Source organism: Rousettus aegyptiacus, unplaced genomic scaffold (assembly GCF_014176215.1).
Source record: "Rousettus aegyptiacus isolate mRouAeg1 unplaced genomic scaffold, mRouAeg1.p scaffold_m13_p_9, whole genome shotgun sequence".
Classification (NCBI taxonomy): domain Eukaryota; kingdom Metazoa; phylum Chordata; class Mammalia; order Chiroptera; family Pteropodidae; genus Rousettus; species Rousettus aegyptiacus.
This window is the reverse complement of record NW_023416312.1, coordinates 30,151,472-30,167,022: the sequence shown is the minus strand read 5'-3', so window position 1 is coordinate 30,167,022 and position 15,551 is coordinate 30,151,472. Positions and strand designations below refer to the sequence as shown.

The 15,551-nt window shown below is 38.2% G+C and overlaps 1 protein-coding gene across 5 annotated transcripts; it reads right to left on the bottom strand.

Moving 5' to 3' along the window:
* Window positions 1–235: 235 nt before the first annotated feature.
* On the bottom strand, window positions 236–13,231 carry RGN (regucalcin). 5 transcript variants are annotated; one of them, XM_016127810.2, is made up of 7 exons: window positions 13,049–13,231; window positions 11,560–11,741; window positions 9,492–9,674; window positions 3,435–3,650; window positions 1,877–2,008; window positions 1,360–1,514; window positions 236–660 (listed from the first exon to the last, which is right to left on the bottom strand). In XM_016127810.2, exons 2-7 carry the CDS (start codon window positions 11,726–11,728, stop codon window positions 610–612), a joined length of 906 nt encoding a protein of 301 aa, XP_015983296.1. In that variant the 5' UTR covers window positions 11,729–11,741; window positions 13,049–13,231; the 3' UTR covers window positions 236–609. The 5 variants fall into 5 exon arrangements, with proteins under 5 accessions (XP_015983296.1, XP_015983298.1, XP_036083043.1 ...); XM_016127812.2 differs by having other exon boundaries at window positions 11,560–11,738; XM_036227150.1 differs by lacking the exon at window positions 13,049–13,231 and adding an exon at window positions 11,948–12,082.
* Window positions 13,232–15,551: the final 2,320 nt, after the last annotated feature.

The following is a 15,551-nucleotide window of genomic DNA, read 5'->3' as shown; positions in this document are numbered from 1 at the left end:
TCAATTATAACTCAATAAAGCTATTTTTTTAAAAAAATATTCTTTCCAAAGTGATATATTACTTTTGCATCGATTGGAATTTAGAACCATGGATTTTGCCAAAGTATTTAATTCTTATCCTCTAGCAATATTTTAATTTGTAAAATAATATATAGAAAGAGTAATATGAAAGTAGGTTAGTGTTACAGCATATTTTATAAGATTATGATGAAAATAAAAAGGAACCTAATCACAATGTCATTACCAGATTACCATTTATTAGTTTTTTGAAGCTTTAGGTATAATCAGTATGGAATATAGATTAAAGAACAGATACAATTCCTTCCTTCTCCCCATTCCCACCAGTAATTTGCAAACAATCAAGAGGCTAGTTGACAGTTGAACAATTCTTGACCTTCTATAGTACCTTTGCAGAAGGCCTTATAGTGTGTTATCAAACCCACCTGTCACCCCTTGTTAAAAGCCTCTACCTTTTAAAAATTGTAAATAAACATTGAAACCTGTTATAATATTATTGCCTCAATTTTTTTGGAAGTGGATTGAAATATCAGCTCCAGAATTTTCTAGTTGTCTTCAAAGTTTCCTCTAGTAGCAAAGAAGGCCTGTGACTTATCCTGCATAAGGATAAGGAGGAATTCCTTTGACCCCCAGGCCAGTTATCTGTTTATAAAAAAAGGAAAGAGAGAAACTGTGATAAAAGGTAATTCACAAGTATTTTTCAAAAGCATTTTTATGATTCAGCTTATGTACTTAGCCACCTATTATTCTTGTTTTATTTCCTATCACAAAAAGGAATTGCTTGATTAGGTACTTATGGTCTAACCCAATTATTCATACAGATAATAATCCAACTGGCAACCATTTACAACTAATATGGATTTAAAACTGAATTTATTTTTATCATCTTCCCAGTTGTTAAAAAAGGGTTTGAGCTAGATGATTTCTCCATTTCTTTTCAGCTCAAAAGGTCTATAATTTTCATTGGTGTTTGTTTCATTGCAAAAAAGTTAAAAACCTGAAAATATTCTTGTGACATCAGACAATCAACTAATCTTATAAATATGTTTCAAATGCTGTTTTCCCAAGGTCATTCTATTGATTTTTAGAATTTCAGCAAACACTACTGAAGCAAAAAAAAAAATTAAAATATTGTACAAAGGAGGCTAAACACATTGTCCTGGACTTCAGATAACTTCCAGTTTAGAAAAATCTAAATAAGCTGTTTTTTAAGCCTAGCATGATGAGCTTAAAATGTTAAATAGAATTAAGTTTTGGAAGTATGAAAAAGCACTGATCACTTAGTTACTTAACGAAAGATCTCCCACTTAACCCGTAAAAGAAAAGAAATGGCAAGATCACCTTGAAAATTCCACCAGCTTCAGGTTGTCGAATAAGCCACTCAGGGTCCATTCCATACCGGGCACAGGTCACATACATTTCAGAGTAATCCTTCCCTCCAAAGCAGCATGAGGTTGTTTTATCAACAGGCAACTTCACAGTTTGAAGTCTTTTCCCTAGAGCACCATATATTTTATTTAAAGTCTACTTCTAGCAAATTTCCAACTTGAGAAAGCTTTCAGAACCTCTTGCAGAGTAATAGGGAAGTTTAGAGAAAATGATGGAGGTCAGATTGCGATCATGTATTTAACCTGTCTTCCCTGACAATTTATTTATTTTGAGCAAAAAGACCTCCACAGGAAAAGAAGTACTGACTATAAATTTGGGGCCATATCTTTGGCCTTTATTTCCGAAATCATTTAATTGAGACCTTTGACTATACTGCTGTCTAACTTTATTAGTAATGAAATGTCTCCAGTCCCTAGTGTCTGGTGTTTTCAAGATATGGCAGGGATTTTCCATTGTGTCGTGGGCCTACCTGTCTCAGGATCTAAACGAATCACTCTTCCTCCATTGTAACAGGCCACCCAGAGTTTCCCATCAGCATCAATACACATTCCATCTGGGATTTGTTCTTCTTTTTCCAGCCTGTAAACACTTCTGCGGTTGCCTATGGTTAAAAAAAAAACAAACAAAAAACCACACACTCAAAAACACACACATGTACATGCACATGCATGCACACCAAAACAATAGGCCACTCAATACTGAGCATTAAACAATGAGCAATCAAGCTGATTATAAATACTGATCACTTCTGCTTATCCAGGGTCTTGTCTGTGGGCACAAAGGACTTTTACCACATGATTTGGGGTGGAGTCACTCCCTTTAGTTTGGGTACAGACATGTCTATCGAAGCTTCCAGAGGAGGAGAGAAAAAAGAAAGCAAATTCTTAGTAAAATACGAATAGATTTTTTTGAGACTGACCTGAACTGAAGTCTTGCATGCCCACCTTAGATACACTTCAGTCTGTGGTTAGACCTTTGATGTTTTACTTACAAAAATGCTTACTTTGATTAACTCTATGATCTAGAAGGCAACTTTATAGTTCCATGTGACCAACTCATGCACAAAAACTAGTAATATATATGAGTTCTGTTTCTGCCTGACTAAATGCTCCAAAATCACCTTATTAAAACTAAATAAGAGCTCCATTCTGAAAGGAATGGTATTCTGAAACCAACTGGCTGGCCTTAAAGGGGGAGAATCATAGTATACAAAAAAGAAACATCAAAATCCAGAGGAACTTTACGCTTTCAAATCCAGGTCAACAGTAACTGAGTTGAGGTATGGTAGAAAAAAATGTTAAAACCATGATAAGTAAAATGGGTAAAAACACTCATAAAAAGAGCACTACATATATTAGAGCAAAACATCTCTACTGGAATGTTTTGTCTCTGATTACATTTACACAAGAATCTTGTGATTTTTTTAAGCCATTTATATTATTGGTTTTGCTCTTATGGATTGGCACTTTTCACGAAACAGTTTCAAGTACTCCCTTCTAAATTCTTCTCAATAATTACTTCCTTGTTTTCAACTATGGCTCATTTAGAGCGCATTGATAAGAATCGAACAGTCTGTAACTGCTTTTTATACTTTTCCATTTTGAAAGGTTGTAAATTTGTCTCTGAACACTTTACTATAGTTAACTAAAGTAAAAAAAAAAGATATGTCAACCCAAAATTCTAATTTTCTGTTATTTTATCCCATTCTGCTGTATATTATTTGCCTTTAGGTACCTCCTGGTAAAATATACAGTGAACCTCTTTTGAGTGATGGTGGTAAGAAAGAGGATTAAGGATCTATACATATTATGCTAACCCTGGCCACATTTAGTTGTGCCGAGAGCCATGTCTTGACTGGCAGCATTGTCAACTCTGTAATCATTACTATTCTGGGATAATAACAACAGCTCTCTAATTTGACAAAATAAGGACCTTTTCACATGAATTGAGGGAGAGCAAGCTTACTAGTGACATACATATGAAAAAACTATGAGCAGTATTAAGAAAAATAATGAAAAAGTACATACAGATCTTCCCTGTCTGCAGTTCATAGTCAAAGGCATCCACGGAATAGGACAGGCTATCAATGTAATAGAAGATTTTGTGGTCCAGGGACCAATCTAAACCGTTGGAGATGTTCACCTTGTCAAAGTACTTTTCCACATGGTGGTCAGGAAAGAGGGAGTACAGGGACCCTTGGTGCTGCTCCAGAATTGCCGGGGCTGTTTCTTCAGCCATGGTGCCTACAAAACCCAAAGACCACTGAGTTTTCTCACCAGGGTTCCTTTCCATGATTAAACCAACGAGTTTATACAATCCTAATCTGGATTCTATATATTTTAAATGACAACTACCTTGCTCATAATGCAAATTAAAACTACACAGAGAGGTTCTAGTTTCAGATAAGAAGTACATCTAAACCAACCTCCTTTTCTCCCACTGAGAACAACTATATAACCTACACAAAATGCATGGTGTAGTTATTTGAGAACTCTGAGAAGTAAATGTTAGGCAGCTCAGGAAAGAACACCAGAATTTGAAGTATCACCCAATTGGTGGTGAGTTCTCCATTTTACCCTCCAGTATGTCCCAGCCTGAAACTTGGAAGTGAGCACTATGGTGCAGATAGACAGAGATCCAAGAGAAACCCTCTAGATCTGGCTGAAGGAGCAGAAAAGAAAACTCCTGAGATTCAAAGAAAGTGGAAGAAATCTGGTTATTTTCCACATTTTTCCCCATTCTCTCATGCACCAGTCCATAGGCAATTCCACAGCAAGGGTAGCAACAGCAGAGAGTGGCCAGCAACAGGAAACTACAGGAATCAAAACTCTGAGGGAAGTGGACATTCCTCTCCATTTAATGAAACTACAGCTCCAAAAGGGCAGAGCCAAACACTGTTGCTTTTATGTTCTGCCTCTTTTTGTCTTCCTGCTGCTTGGCCTTGGAGGCAGCATAGTCACAGAGATGTGTGGTTTCTGGCTGGAGGAATGAAAGGAGAGCTCTAGGAAACTACAAAGTACCTGGAGGTAGTGAAGAGGAATGTTGCTCAGGAATGCAACCCCATAAAGCTATCTATGATCTCCTGGGCTCATCTTCTATTTGTACATGCACGGATATGATTCTGATTAGCATACCAAAGACTGAGAATATAGCAGTGGGTAGAACTCATTCTAAGTCTCAGAATGACCACCAAGTGGCACACGTGTGGGATAGATCCTAATGGCACCTAATGGAAAGTGAGTTGGAACTTGTGGTCTGAACCTAGACATACAGATAACTTACCAAAACAAATATATAAACATTCTCCATAGGATTTAAACAAGACCCAGGGTCTCATAACATAACAGTCAGAATGTCCAGGATACTATCCATAATTACTTGGCGACACAAAGAAGCATGAAATCTCAACTTGTATAGGAAAAGAAGCAACGGATGCAGAAAAGAAGATTGTGCGGATGTTGGAATTATTTAACAAAGGCTAAAGCAGTTCTTATTAAAAAATTCTGAAGTGAGCAATTTGTAAACAGTCTTGAAACGAAACTCAAAAAAGAAAATATTGGCAAAGAAGTAGAAGACAAAGAATAACTAAATGAAAATTTTAGAACTGAAAAATAAAATAACTGAAAAAAGAAAAAAAAATCTTGCTGGATGGACCCAATAGCAGAAAAGAGATGACAGAGGAAAGTCAGTGTACCTGATGGTAGATCAATAAAAATGATCCAATCTGAACAACAGAAAAAAAAATGGATGGAGCTTTAGGGACCTGTGAAACAACAACAAAAGGGCTAACATATGTGTCACTGGATTCTTGGAGAAGAGGAGAAAGAATATAGGGCCAAAAAATATTTGAAGAAGTAATGGCTCGAAACTCCCTAAGTTTGGTGAAAAGCACAAAACTATAGATCCAAGAAGCTGAGCAAACCCAAAACAGGACAAGCCCAAAGAAGCCTATACCCAGGTACATTGTAATCAAACTTCTGAAAACTAAAGTCAAATAGAAATCCTTGAAAGCAATGAAAGAAAAATGACATATTACATATAGGAGAATAATGATTTCAATGATCATCAACTTTTCATGAGAAACCATGATGGTCAGAAGGAAATGATACATTTTTAATTTGCTGTATGAAAAAAGCATCAACCTAGAATTCTATATTAAGTAAAAATATTCTTCAAAAATGAGAATGAAATAGATATTCTCATATGAAGTAAAACTAACAGAATTCATAGCCAGCAGACCTGCTCTAAAAGAATTGCTAAAGGAAGTTCTCCAGACAGAAGATATCAAAAGGAAGCTTGGAACATAAGGAATGAAAGAAGAACAATGGAAATAGTAAATATATGAGCAAATATAATAGACTATTCTTCTCTTTAGTTCTTTAAAATATTTCTGACGGTTGAAAGCAAAAATTACATTTTCTAATGTGATTTTCAGCACATGTATGTAAAGAAAACTGTAGCATAAAGAGGTGATTACTAATGGAAGTGGTAAAATATCGGATCTAGACAGACTGTGAAAAGTTAACTATATACTTTGCAATCCTTTCAGCAACCCTTAAAAAAACTATATAAAGAGATATAGTGAAAAATCACAATAAATAAAAATTGGACTCCAAAAAGTGTTCAAATAACCCAAAAGAAGGCAGGAAAGGGGAAACAAATAAACAAAAAAATGTAGAGGGAAAGATGAGAAAACAAATAATAAAATGATAGATCTCAGTCAAAGCATATCAATAATTACATTAAATGTGTATACTCTAAACACATCAATTAAGATAGAGATTGTCAGAAGGAATAAAAAATCCAACTATAAGTCATCTACGAGAAACTCACTTCAAATATAATGATACAGGTAGCTTAAAATTAAAAGGATGCAAAAAGATATACCATGCAGATACTAATCAAAAGAAAACTGGAGGAGGCTATGTTAATATTTAAAAAAAAGGCAAAATATACTTAGAACAAAGAAAATTACTAGAGATTAATAGAGGTACTACATATTGAAAATGGTCAATTTACTAAGAAGACACGGTAATCCTAAATGTGTATGTGCTTAACAACAGAACTTCAAAATATGCAAAGCAAAAGTCAGAACTTAAAGGAGAAATAGACAAATTCATTGTAATATTTGAAGGTGTCAGCATCCCTCAGTAATAGATACAAGTAAATAGAGAATCGGCAAAGGAATAGAAGAACTGATCAGCATCAATCAACTGAATCTAAGTGACACTTATAGAACACTCCACTCAACAACAGCAGAATACATATTCTTCTCAAGTGCATGTAGGATATTCACACATAGACTTCAGTGTGATCTCAGAGGATAGAGCAGAATTTGACTGTAAGGAAGAAAATGGAAAGCTCATTTACTTTACCAAGCTCCATCTGAAAGAAGAGTGAGTTAGAGGAAAATGGATGAAAACTGGAAAGCCTGAATAGCAAGAAAGACAGGGTAAATTCTCCCTCCTGATGAGAAGGATGCTCATGCGGCAGTTTCCTGCTATAGGGCAATTGGGTTTATTTCATTAATATTCCTTCCCACTATCTGCCTTTCAGAAAGAAATGCCTGAAACATGAAGGTGAACCTCTGCTGCTTGGAAAAGCTCTTCCTTAGTGGAAAAGAGCATCCTAGAGCCTTGGTTTACATATCATTATACAGCAATGAACACAGACAGGTCAGACCTTGGGTGCGATAACACCTCCAGGGTACTACCTACCATCTTGAGACTCCATTTAGACAATCAGATGATGTACCCCTTTTCTGGTCAGGGACACCTCTCAGCATTTGCTGAAAGCTATGAGCTCTCTCCAGAAAAAGGTTCTCAGGTGCTTCTGGCAGACACACACAACCAGTATGTATATTCACAATGACACCTACAATTTTAAGGGGTCTACTGAGGGTATAGAACTAGAGGCCCCAGCCTAAGAACTCAGGCCTCTGAGGACATCTTTATTTCGCCTCGCAAAGTGCCACAGAACTGTAAACTTCTAGCCATAGGGTGAGAGAAAATCAATTTCAATAGGAGTTAAGGTATCCAATCACATTTCTTTATTCTGCAGAAATTACTGGCAGAAGGGTTTCCAATGGATTCTCATCTTTAATCTTTCAACTTGTTCTGGACTAAATCTGTGGTTGTATCAAGTTCAGGAAGGTGGAGAGTAACCCACAGCCAGCTGCTCAGATCTCACCTACCTTCCATGTTGAAAGTGAATGGAATTAAAACAGCATGGCTGATAATATAAAATAATATTGGATGTTTTCTCTAAGTTAAGAATAAAAATTAAAATTAAAAATAAAAAGGGAGAGAGCAGCATGGGGAGATGAAAACAGCAGGAATTTAGAATCACTTTGGCTAACTTAAAGGGTTCTTATGATGAAAGGTAAATGAGAAATAGGTGTGAAATGCATTATTTAAGTTCAAACTGTAGTTAAAATTCATTTAAAGCTGTATATAAATCATTCTGCAACCATCACAGTAAGGATTTGTTCAAGCAAGAATCATCAAAAAATGCAAAACGTGAGAGATTTTAATGAGGACCAGGACATTTACTTGGACTTAAAGTATCTCCTTATGTTGTAGCCAGCATCAAGATGGCCCCTAATGATTCCTACTTCCCAGTATCTACACCCCTGTACAGTTCCCTCCACCATTACTGGTGTGACCTATAACACGTGACAAAAGTGATACTATACCACTTCTAAGACGGTTATAATAAGATTAACTTCCATTTTGGGCTCTCTCTTTCTCTCTCCCTCTCTCTCTCTTGTTACCAGCTCTGGGGGGAAGATATGTCCTGAACAGCTCTATGGAGAGGCTCACATGGTAAGGAACTGAAGCCTCCTGCCAATTCCCACATGAGTGAGCTTGGAAGCAGATCCTCCAGGTCTCTTCAGAGACTCTAGTCTCTTTTGAGGTTGTAACCTCCACTGACAGCTTGACTGCAATTTCATGATATAATTTTGAACTAGAACCATCTAGCGAAGCCACATTGATTTTCAGAAATGATGTGAGATAATAAATTATTGTTATTTTAAGCCATTAAATTTCAGAGTGATTGTTATATAGCTATATATAATTAACAAATCCCATAAAATGCTTACAAATTGCAATTAAAAAACAATAATTATGCAGTAGAGAAATCTGAGAAGACCTTGATTGGGTGATCAAAACTAATACCACAGATGAAATACCCTGAGAAGGACAGAGCATCACCTATGTAGTATTATAGCCATGAGCATATAGCATCAATCCAACCAGAAGGAAACATCAGACAAACACAAAAACATAGGGGACATGAGGAATGTTCTATTGAAAAAGGGGGGAGTAATGGGATAATGTTCTTTAAAAATGTCAATGTCATAAAAAAAAAGCTATGTTCTGTTCCAGATTAAAGAATATTAAAGACATGACAACTAGATGCAATACATGATCCCAGACTGGATCCTGTATTGGAGGAGAAAATACTATAAAGGATATTAAAAAATTAACCAGTCAATTGACAGAGCTGGAATATAGATAGTACATCAGATAAAATTATTGTATCGATACTAAACTTCTTTAAGGTGATAACTGTACTGTGGTCATGTAAAAATACGTCATTTTTCTTGAGAAATTTACACTGAAGTATTTTAGGAGTAAAGACACACGATATATGCAACTTACTTTCAAATGATTCTGGAGAAGAATGCATTTACATATATAGAGAGAGCAAGTGGAACAAAATGTTGACAATAGGTAAATTCAGGTAAAGGGTATACAGGTGTTGTTTGTATGATTCTTGCTGTTTTCCTGTAAATTTGAAATTATCTCTAATTTAAACATCAACAACAAAACTGTATTTAAAATTTATTTAAACCACAAAAATACTATACAAATTTTAGACTCTGTTAGACAGAAACTGAAAGGAATATCTATGAAGTTTTTCTCATGGGATTTTTTTTAGTGATATAAGTTACTCAAATAATAATAAAAGAACCCAAGACCCATTATGAATAACACTTTTTCCACTAAAGCAGTGAAACTTTTATAAGTGATATTGTTTTCTCCCAAGCTCAGTACGTAGGTGCTAAAGATAAACCATACCAGCAAAGTATCTCCCAGCAGGATCCACCTTCCCATCATTGAATCGATTGTTTTTCTTGTCTTTATCTACTGTGGCCAGGACAGTGACTGACTGATCTTCCCAGTTCAAAGTACAGAACTTTGTTCCAATTGTGGCGACATAGCCTCCCGACTGGCGGAGGGCCACTGAACTGACTGAAGCATCTGCAAGAGGCAAAAGCAACAGTCAGAACACAGCAAACAGCCCAGTGGCCCAGCAGCACGCTGTGACCATCATATCACCTGGCATATCTAAGAGGATTCCAGCTCTTTCAACAATGGGAGTGCTCTCTCTTCTTTCTGTTGAATAGTGAAACCTACATAACCTAGTATATTTGTTGAGAATGAACTCTGTGTGCTGTTCTGGAGAACAGGGACAGAAAGGTTAAATGAAAGTCAACTCTTTTGGAAGCTCCCAATCTAGTGCGAGAAGCAGAGAAATCAAACCACAGCAGCCACCACACATTGGGAATATCAGAGCAGATGTCACTCAATTTGCCTGGTCTCCAGAAAATTCAGAGACAAGCTCTGTTTAGTTCCCCCAACTAGGTTTTGTGACATCTTTCTTTCTCTCCAATATAGGACTGTCTTTTTTAAGAGACCTTATTTAATTAAAAATTAAATATTTATTTAATATATTGTTGAACTGAATTAAAATTAATTTAATTAAAATATTTTGTTGAAATGAAACTAATTTAAAATTGTTTAATTTAAAATTGTTTCTCAAATCCTTTTTGGAAGAAGGCATGATAAAAGTAATCGAAATGTAGCTGCAGTGATAAAACAGTCACATATCTTCACTGTATTTCTATATTTAGTATTTTTATTGTTATTTATTTTTATTTCATCTTATTTTTTGAGAATTTTTGTAAGAGTTTATTTGAGTCAAGCTGATGACATATGCTGGGGAGAAAGATCTCATATACTCCCTATATTTTTAAATTTTAGGTTTTCCTCATTTACTGTTCTGTGTATAAGGAAACTTCTTTTTTTTTTAAGTGGAGAGATCAATTACCATGGTGAGCAGTCACCGGAAACAAATTTATCAGAACTCGTTTTGAAGACATTTCCTGAACACCTACTTAGTGCAAGGTGCTGGGTGCTCTGGGAGCAGCTTTCAGTTAAAAGCCCTGCTCAAAAGTTGATTTGAACCATTGAGGGTTGAAGGGAATGTGCAGGACACTATTAGGAGGGTCACAGTCTCATCAGGGATCCCAGCATGTGACTTGAGACTTTTGTTAGCCTTCTAAGCTACTGCTGACACCACAAGCCTTTTCCATGGTTTGGGGATAGGGTCACACTCACTTTGCCTCCCGTCATGTCCTACCCCTGAGTGAATTAAAAAGTTGTTCCCTCTCATTAAAAAATAAGATCGAGGTCCTCAGTTCTGGGTTAAGAGAGAGGGTCCCAATCTTACAGGAATTCCTGGTATCTCTTCCCGTGAACACAATAATGACAACGAAATACTTCATTCTCTATGGCTAATCAGTCAAGCCCATGCCCTTTGGGCCACAGAATGTCTTAAACACTTCATCTAGAAATCACATGGCCATAAACAGAATCACACGCAAAGGCACCAGAAATCCTGTTGTGAATCCTATTTTGTACACAGATAGCCCTGGTTGATGCTTAAGACGTCTAAAAGCTCTTTTTTTTCACATTTGACAAAGAGATGTACCTGTTTTTTTTTTGTTGTCGTTTTTAAATTAAGCCCTTGGTCTGGTCCTAGGTAGATAACCTTTGCTGTGCTACAAACCCGGTCTCCAGCTTTCAATGATGTTATCTGAAAATGTTACGGAAAGATCCCTACAATGCCTCATTATCAGGACAAAATGGGGTATGTTACCCCTTACCTGCAAAGGCAGAGGAAAGTATTGACCATTTAGAATTTACTCCTGGGTCAAAGTGGGAGGACACAGACAGCATGAAAATCCAAAAGTTTAGAGACTTAACAAGAACGTCCTGAGGCAATGGCACCCTAGGTGGTCTCGTCCCTCCCCAAGGAAAAGATGGCTGGCTGGGTGGACCTGAACCCAGCTTTCATCCTTACCTACGGTCACTCGCTGGACTTGCTTGCTGAGCGAATCCCACCGGCAAACCTTTTTTGCAGGAATATCTACGAAGAGCAGAGAATTGGATGCTTCCTCCCACACTGGAGACTCACCACACAAGCAGTTCTCCAGCAGGACACACTCAATCTTAATGGAAGACATTGTCATGGGGGGAGATCTACTGAGGATGACAGAGACAAAATAAAATGTAATCGCATGGAGCAAACTCAGCACAACACCTGGCTTGAGACCTTGGTAAGAGCGCAATGCAGATTGAGTCATTATTAGAAGTAGAAAGGCTGGGCACACTTTAACCAAATCAAAACAAAATATGCAATGTGGCAGGAGATGAAAGGCGATAACATGAGACATCTTCAATCAACTTACCTTTTTTTTTCAAGTTATCTTTTAAAAAGAGAGAGGGGAAAAAGGAAAGACTCCAATATCCACACCTTGGTGCTGGTGACTCTCAGAGTACCAGAGGCCTAGAGGCAAGGCTGCTCTTTATAACAGCATCTCATCCCGCAAGGCCGCAAGGCTGGTCAGGGGGAGGGGAGCTCCCTCATTGGTGGCCCCTTTGGGAGTCTGCAAGTAACCTTCTCTTGCTTCCCTCCCCATTGGTTGATATTGATTCACTTCTCTGACTGTTCAAAGGCCAGAGCCTTCCCACTCTGCATTGTAAAAAAATATGTTCATCAGTGGTAATACACTAAATCAGAACTAACATCCATTTTCAAATTCAGACAACAGAATGGGTGGAGAAAAGGACATTGTCTAGGCACTCTTGTAGGAACTGACAGTCTCTTAGCTATTTCTTGCTGCCTAGGAAGGCACTGTGCCAATTTGGCAAGGAGTCTTGAACTCCACAGACAGGAGCATTCTATTTTTGGACTTTAGACCAGAGACCATGACCAGAAAACAGGCAGAAGCAAAAGAAAAATTATCAGAAAAGAAAAAAAACATTACCTAAGAAACCCATGTAGGAGAGAAAAAACAGGCAACTTTCAAGAGCCGTCTCCCTTTCCCAAACTCTGCCCTGATGATGACCACAATCTCCTAAATCTTCATCCTTCTCCCTGGCATCTGTCTGCTTTGAAGTAAGTGGTCCCACACATGAATGGACAAATTAATGATGGGGAGGGGGCGGGTGGAGAAGGAAAATAATCATCTTTGGTTTCATATTTCCTTCAGCAAACTGCATTAAAAAAACACACAGCTCAAATTGTCCTCAAATACCGACTGCCAGAGTCAATACATTTGCAATCTTCATTGACCAGTCAAAATTGGCACAGGCTCCAATGACCTTCGTGCTATCAGTCCTAGATAAGGCCCCAGATCACACGCGGGGCTTTTGCAATAGCTACTTTTAACCCACGCTCGCTCCATTGTGCAAGCCAGAGGCTCGGGCACGGAGAGCGCGGCCCGAGAAGGAGTCGTGGGGGCGGGGGAGCAATGACGCGGCAGCAGGTGACTACTATACCCAGGTACCTGTGTAGGCGAGGGGCCACCGCGCTTGCTGGTAGCGCTGCTGAGGCCTCAGGCGACAGCGAGGCCCTGGGAGGCTGAAGGTCTAGCTCGTCAGGTCCCAGGAGCGGATTCCTGGGTAGGCGGAGGGCAGTTGGTGTCTTTCTAGCAGTCACTGATTGGAAGACCAGACTGAGCGGGTTTTGCTCGGCTGTCGCCAGACTTTTGTTCTCCAGGGAGGGAGCAAGGGGGCTGGGCTGTTAACTTCTAGTTGGCTCAAAGGTCAGGCATCTGAGCGGGAGGGGGCATGGGCATGGGTGCGGGAGGGGACACCGTGGCTGGGGGTGGAGGTGGGGGGTGGGACCGGTAAGCCCCAATGTTGTCATTCTCCTCTGTCAGCAGCTGGAAGAATTCTGCAAAGCCACCAAGGTGTGGAGGTAGGTCCGAAGCTTAGAGTCCAGTGAACCTAAGCTTTGGACTTTGGGCAGATAGGTAAAGTTTCTTTCCTAAACAAAATCATTGTTAAAATGCTTGACAGGGAGATTGGGTTGAGTGTCTAGTTAAACAAACAGGTTAGAAAGAAAAGAACAAAGCAGTTAAACAAATCCTCTCTTTTGCTAGTGGAAGAGACTGATGGCTGGAGGCCAGCTTTTGCAAAAACGTTTTTTTTTTTTTTGGGGGGGGGGGCGGGGAAGAGGAAAGGCTTGGTTTGATTTGATTTAAATATCATACAGAATAAATGATTCTAAGCAGCTCTCAGCTTCACATTCTCCATTGAGAGCCTCAGTATAGTCCTGATCCTGTCACCTCACCGTGCACGCTTTCTCTAAATAACCCCAAAATTGAAAATATTTTTAAAAATCAAGGGAGAGAGGTAAGCAGAATGGTGATCGACCCTGGGAAATGGCAGCCAGGGATTAACTGTGAAAGAGAGTTAAGGGAATTTTCTGGGGGTGATGAAGCTGTTCTGTACCCTGATGGAGCTTTGAGTTGCATAGGTATATGTCTTGTCGAATATCAAATATCAGTGGTATGCCTGAGATTTGTGCATTTTAATGAATGTATTCAATCCAAGGTCAGTATTCCTCATTATTTATATTTGTTTTTTATATTATTTATTTATTTATTTATTTATTTATTTATTTTTATGGTGACATTGGTTAACGAAATCCAATTTTCAGCTGTACATTTTAATAGTATGGCATGTATATATTTACACTGTGTTCACCTCCCATAGTTAGATTTCTTTCTGTTACCACATATTTGTCATTATTTATATTTGTCAATCTAGTGTCCCATTCCTTGCCATCTGCACCATCCTAAAATTCCTTAGTATACTCAAATCATGATCATCATAGCATTCTAATTCCCTTTAGTTCACTAAGGAGGATGAACCAGAAACCAATACCCAAAGGCACAAGGCTCTAGGCAGGCAGGAGATGGTTGGAGCAATCTCAGCTCAAAGTTTAAGGTTAGTACCTTAAACTAACTGGCACTCATGACTTCAATTATTTCCCGTTCACCCTGGGAGATAGTTAAGACAACTACTCTCTCATGTGTCTCCATCTACAGATGGGAAAGCAAAAGTCTATAAAGTGAGGAGACTCCCAAAGCCACATATTCAACTGGGATAAATTTGGCAAATAGCTCAAACCATCAGCAAAAAAGAAAAAAAAAGAATCTGAAAACACTTTCTTGGTGGGACAAAGAGTGGGACGTGATCTCCAGGTGTCAGAAACAGATTTTGGATGATTTTTTTTTTCATCATTGTGGAAACTGTGACTCACAGAGTATGCATGAAGAGTCAGTTATCTTTTCCGGCAGTTAACCAAATTCACCTGTGCTTGCCTCTTCTTTTTCAGGAAAACATGTTTCATGGGAGGGGTGGTAGTTTTAAATATCTGAAAGTCTCTAACAATTACCCCGAATATACAGGAAAAGTCAGTGTGTGGCAGGTGGATATAAGTCTGACGTCCACTAAGAAATGGTATCTTAATGGGGCACAGATGCTATTGGGTGTATAAATGTCAATTTGCATGAGCTAATTATGTGTCCCTTGAAATGGGCAGATATCATGGGTGGAGTTAAACAGTTCCCAGAGGAGTGTCTATGAAGAGAACGAATGATTATAGCCAGGCATAGCCCCAGTATTAGTTCCATTCTTTATGGGCAGAGTTTTGCTGATAGGATTGTAATAACCTCAGTAGAAGCATTTTGTCGATGTGAGGTCAACTTTTATATGACCAAAATTTGGGATTAATGTGAGGGAAACTTAAGAACCAGAAGGGGCCTATGAAAGGAAATGTATCTTCTAAAGTGTTTAAAGGAAAAATGATTAAATTTTTGTCAGTGAACAGTTAAATTTAGAGCAGTGGCTATGATCTGAGAAAAACCTAACTTTCTTAAGTGGGAGAAGGTCATAGAGGGTCAAAAGGCACAGGATGCCTTTTAGTCGATGACTGGAGAGTGTAAAGAATAATAATAGGTAAGATGAGTGGTAAAGAGAAAGAAAAGGCTGCTGAAGAAT

What these genes read in the sequence shown, in the direction of transcription:
- RGN (XM_016127810.2), bottom strand. Translation starts at nt 11,728, where the DNA reads ATGACAATGTCTTCCATTAAGATTGAGTGTGTCCTGCTGGAGAACTGC. An exon ending in ACTGCAGACAGGGAAGATCT is followed by an intron (nt 2,009 to 3,434) that starts GTATGTACTTTT and finishes TTTTAACCATAG; the next exon opens with GCAACCGCAGAAGTGTTTAC. An exon ending in AAGCTGGTGGAATTTTCAAG is followed by an intron (nt 661 to 1,359) that starts GTGATCTTGCCA and finishes TTTTATAAACAG; the next exon opens with ATAACTGGCCTGGGGGTCAA.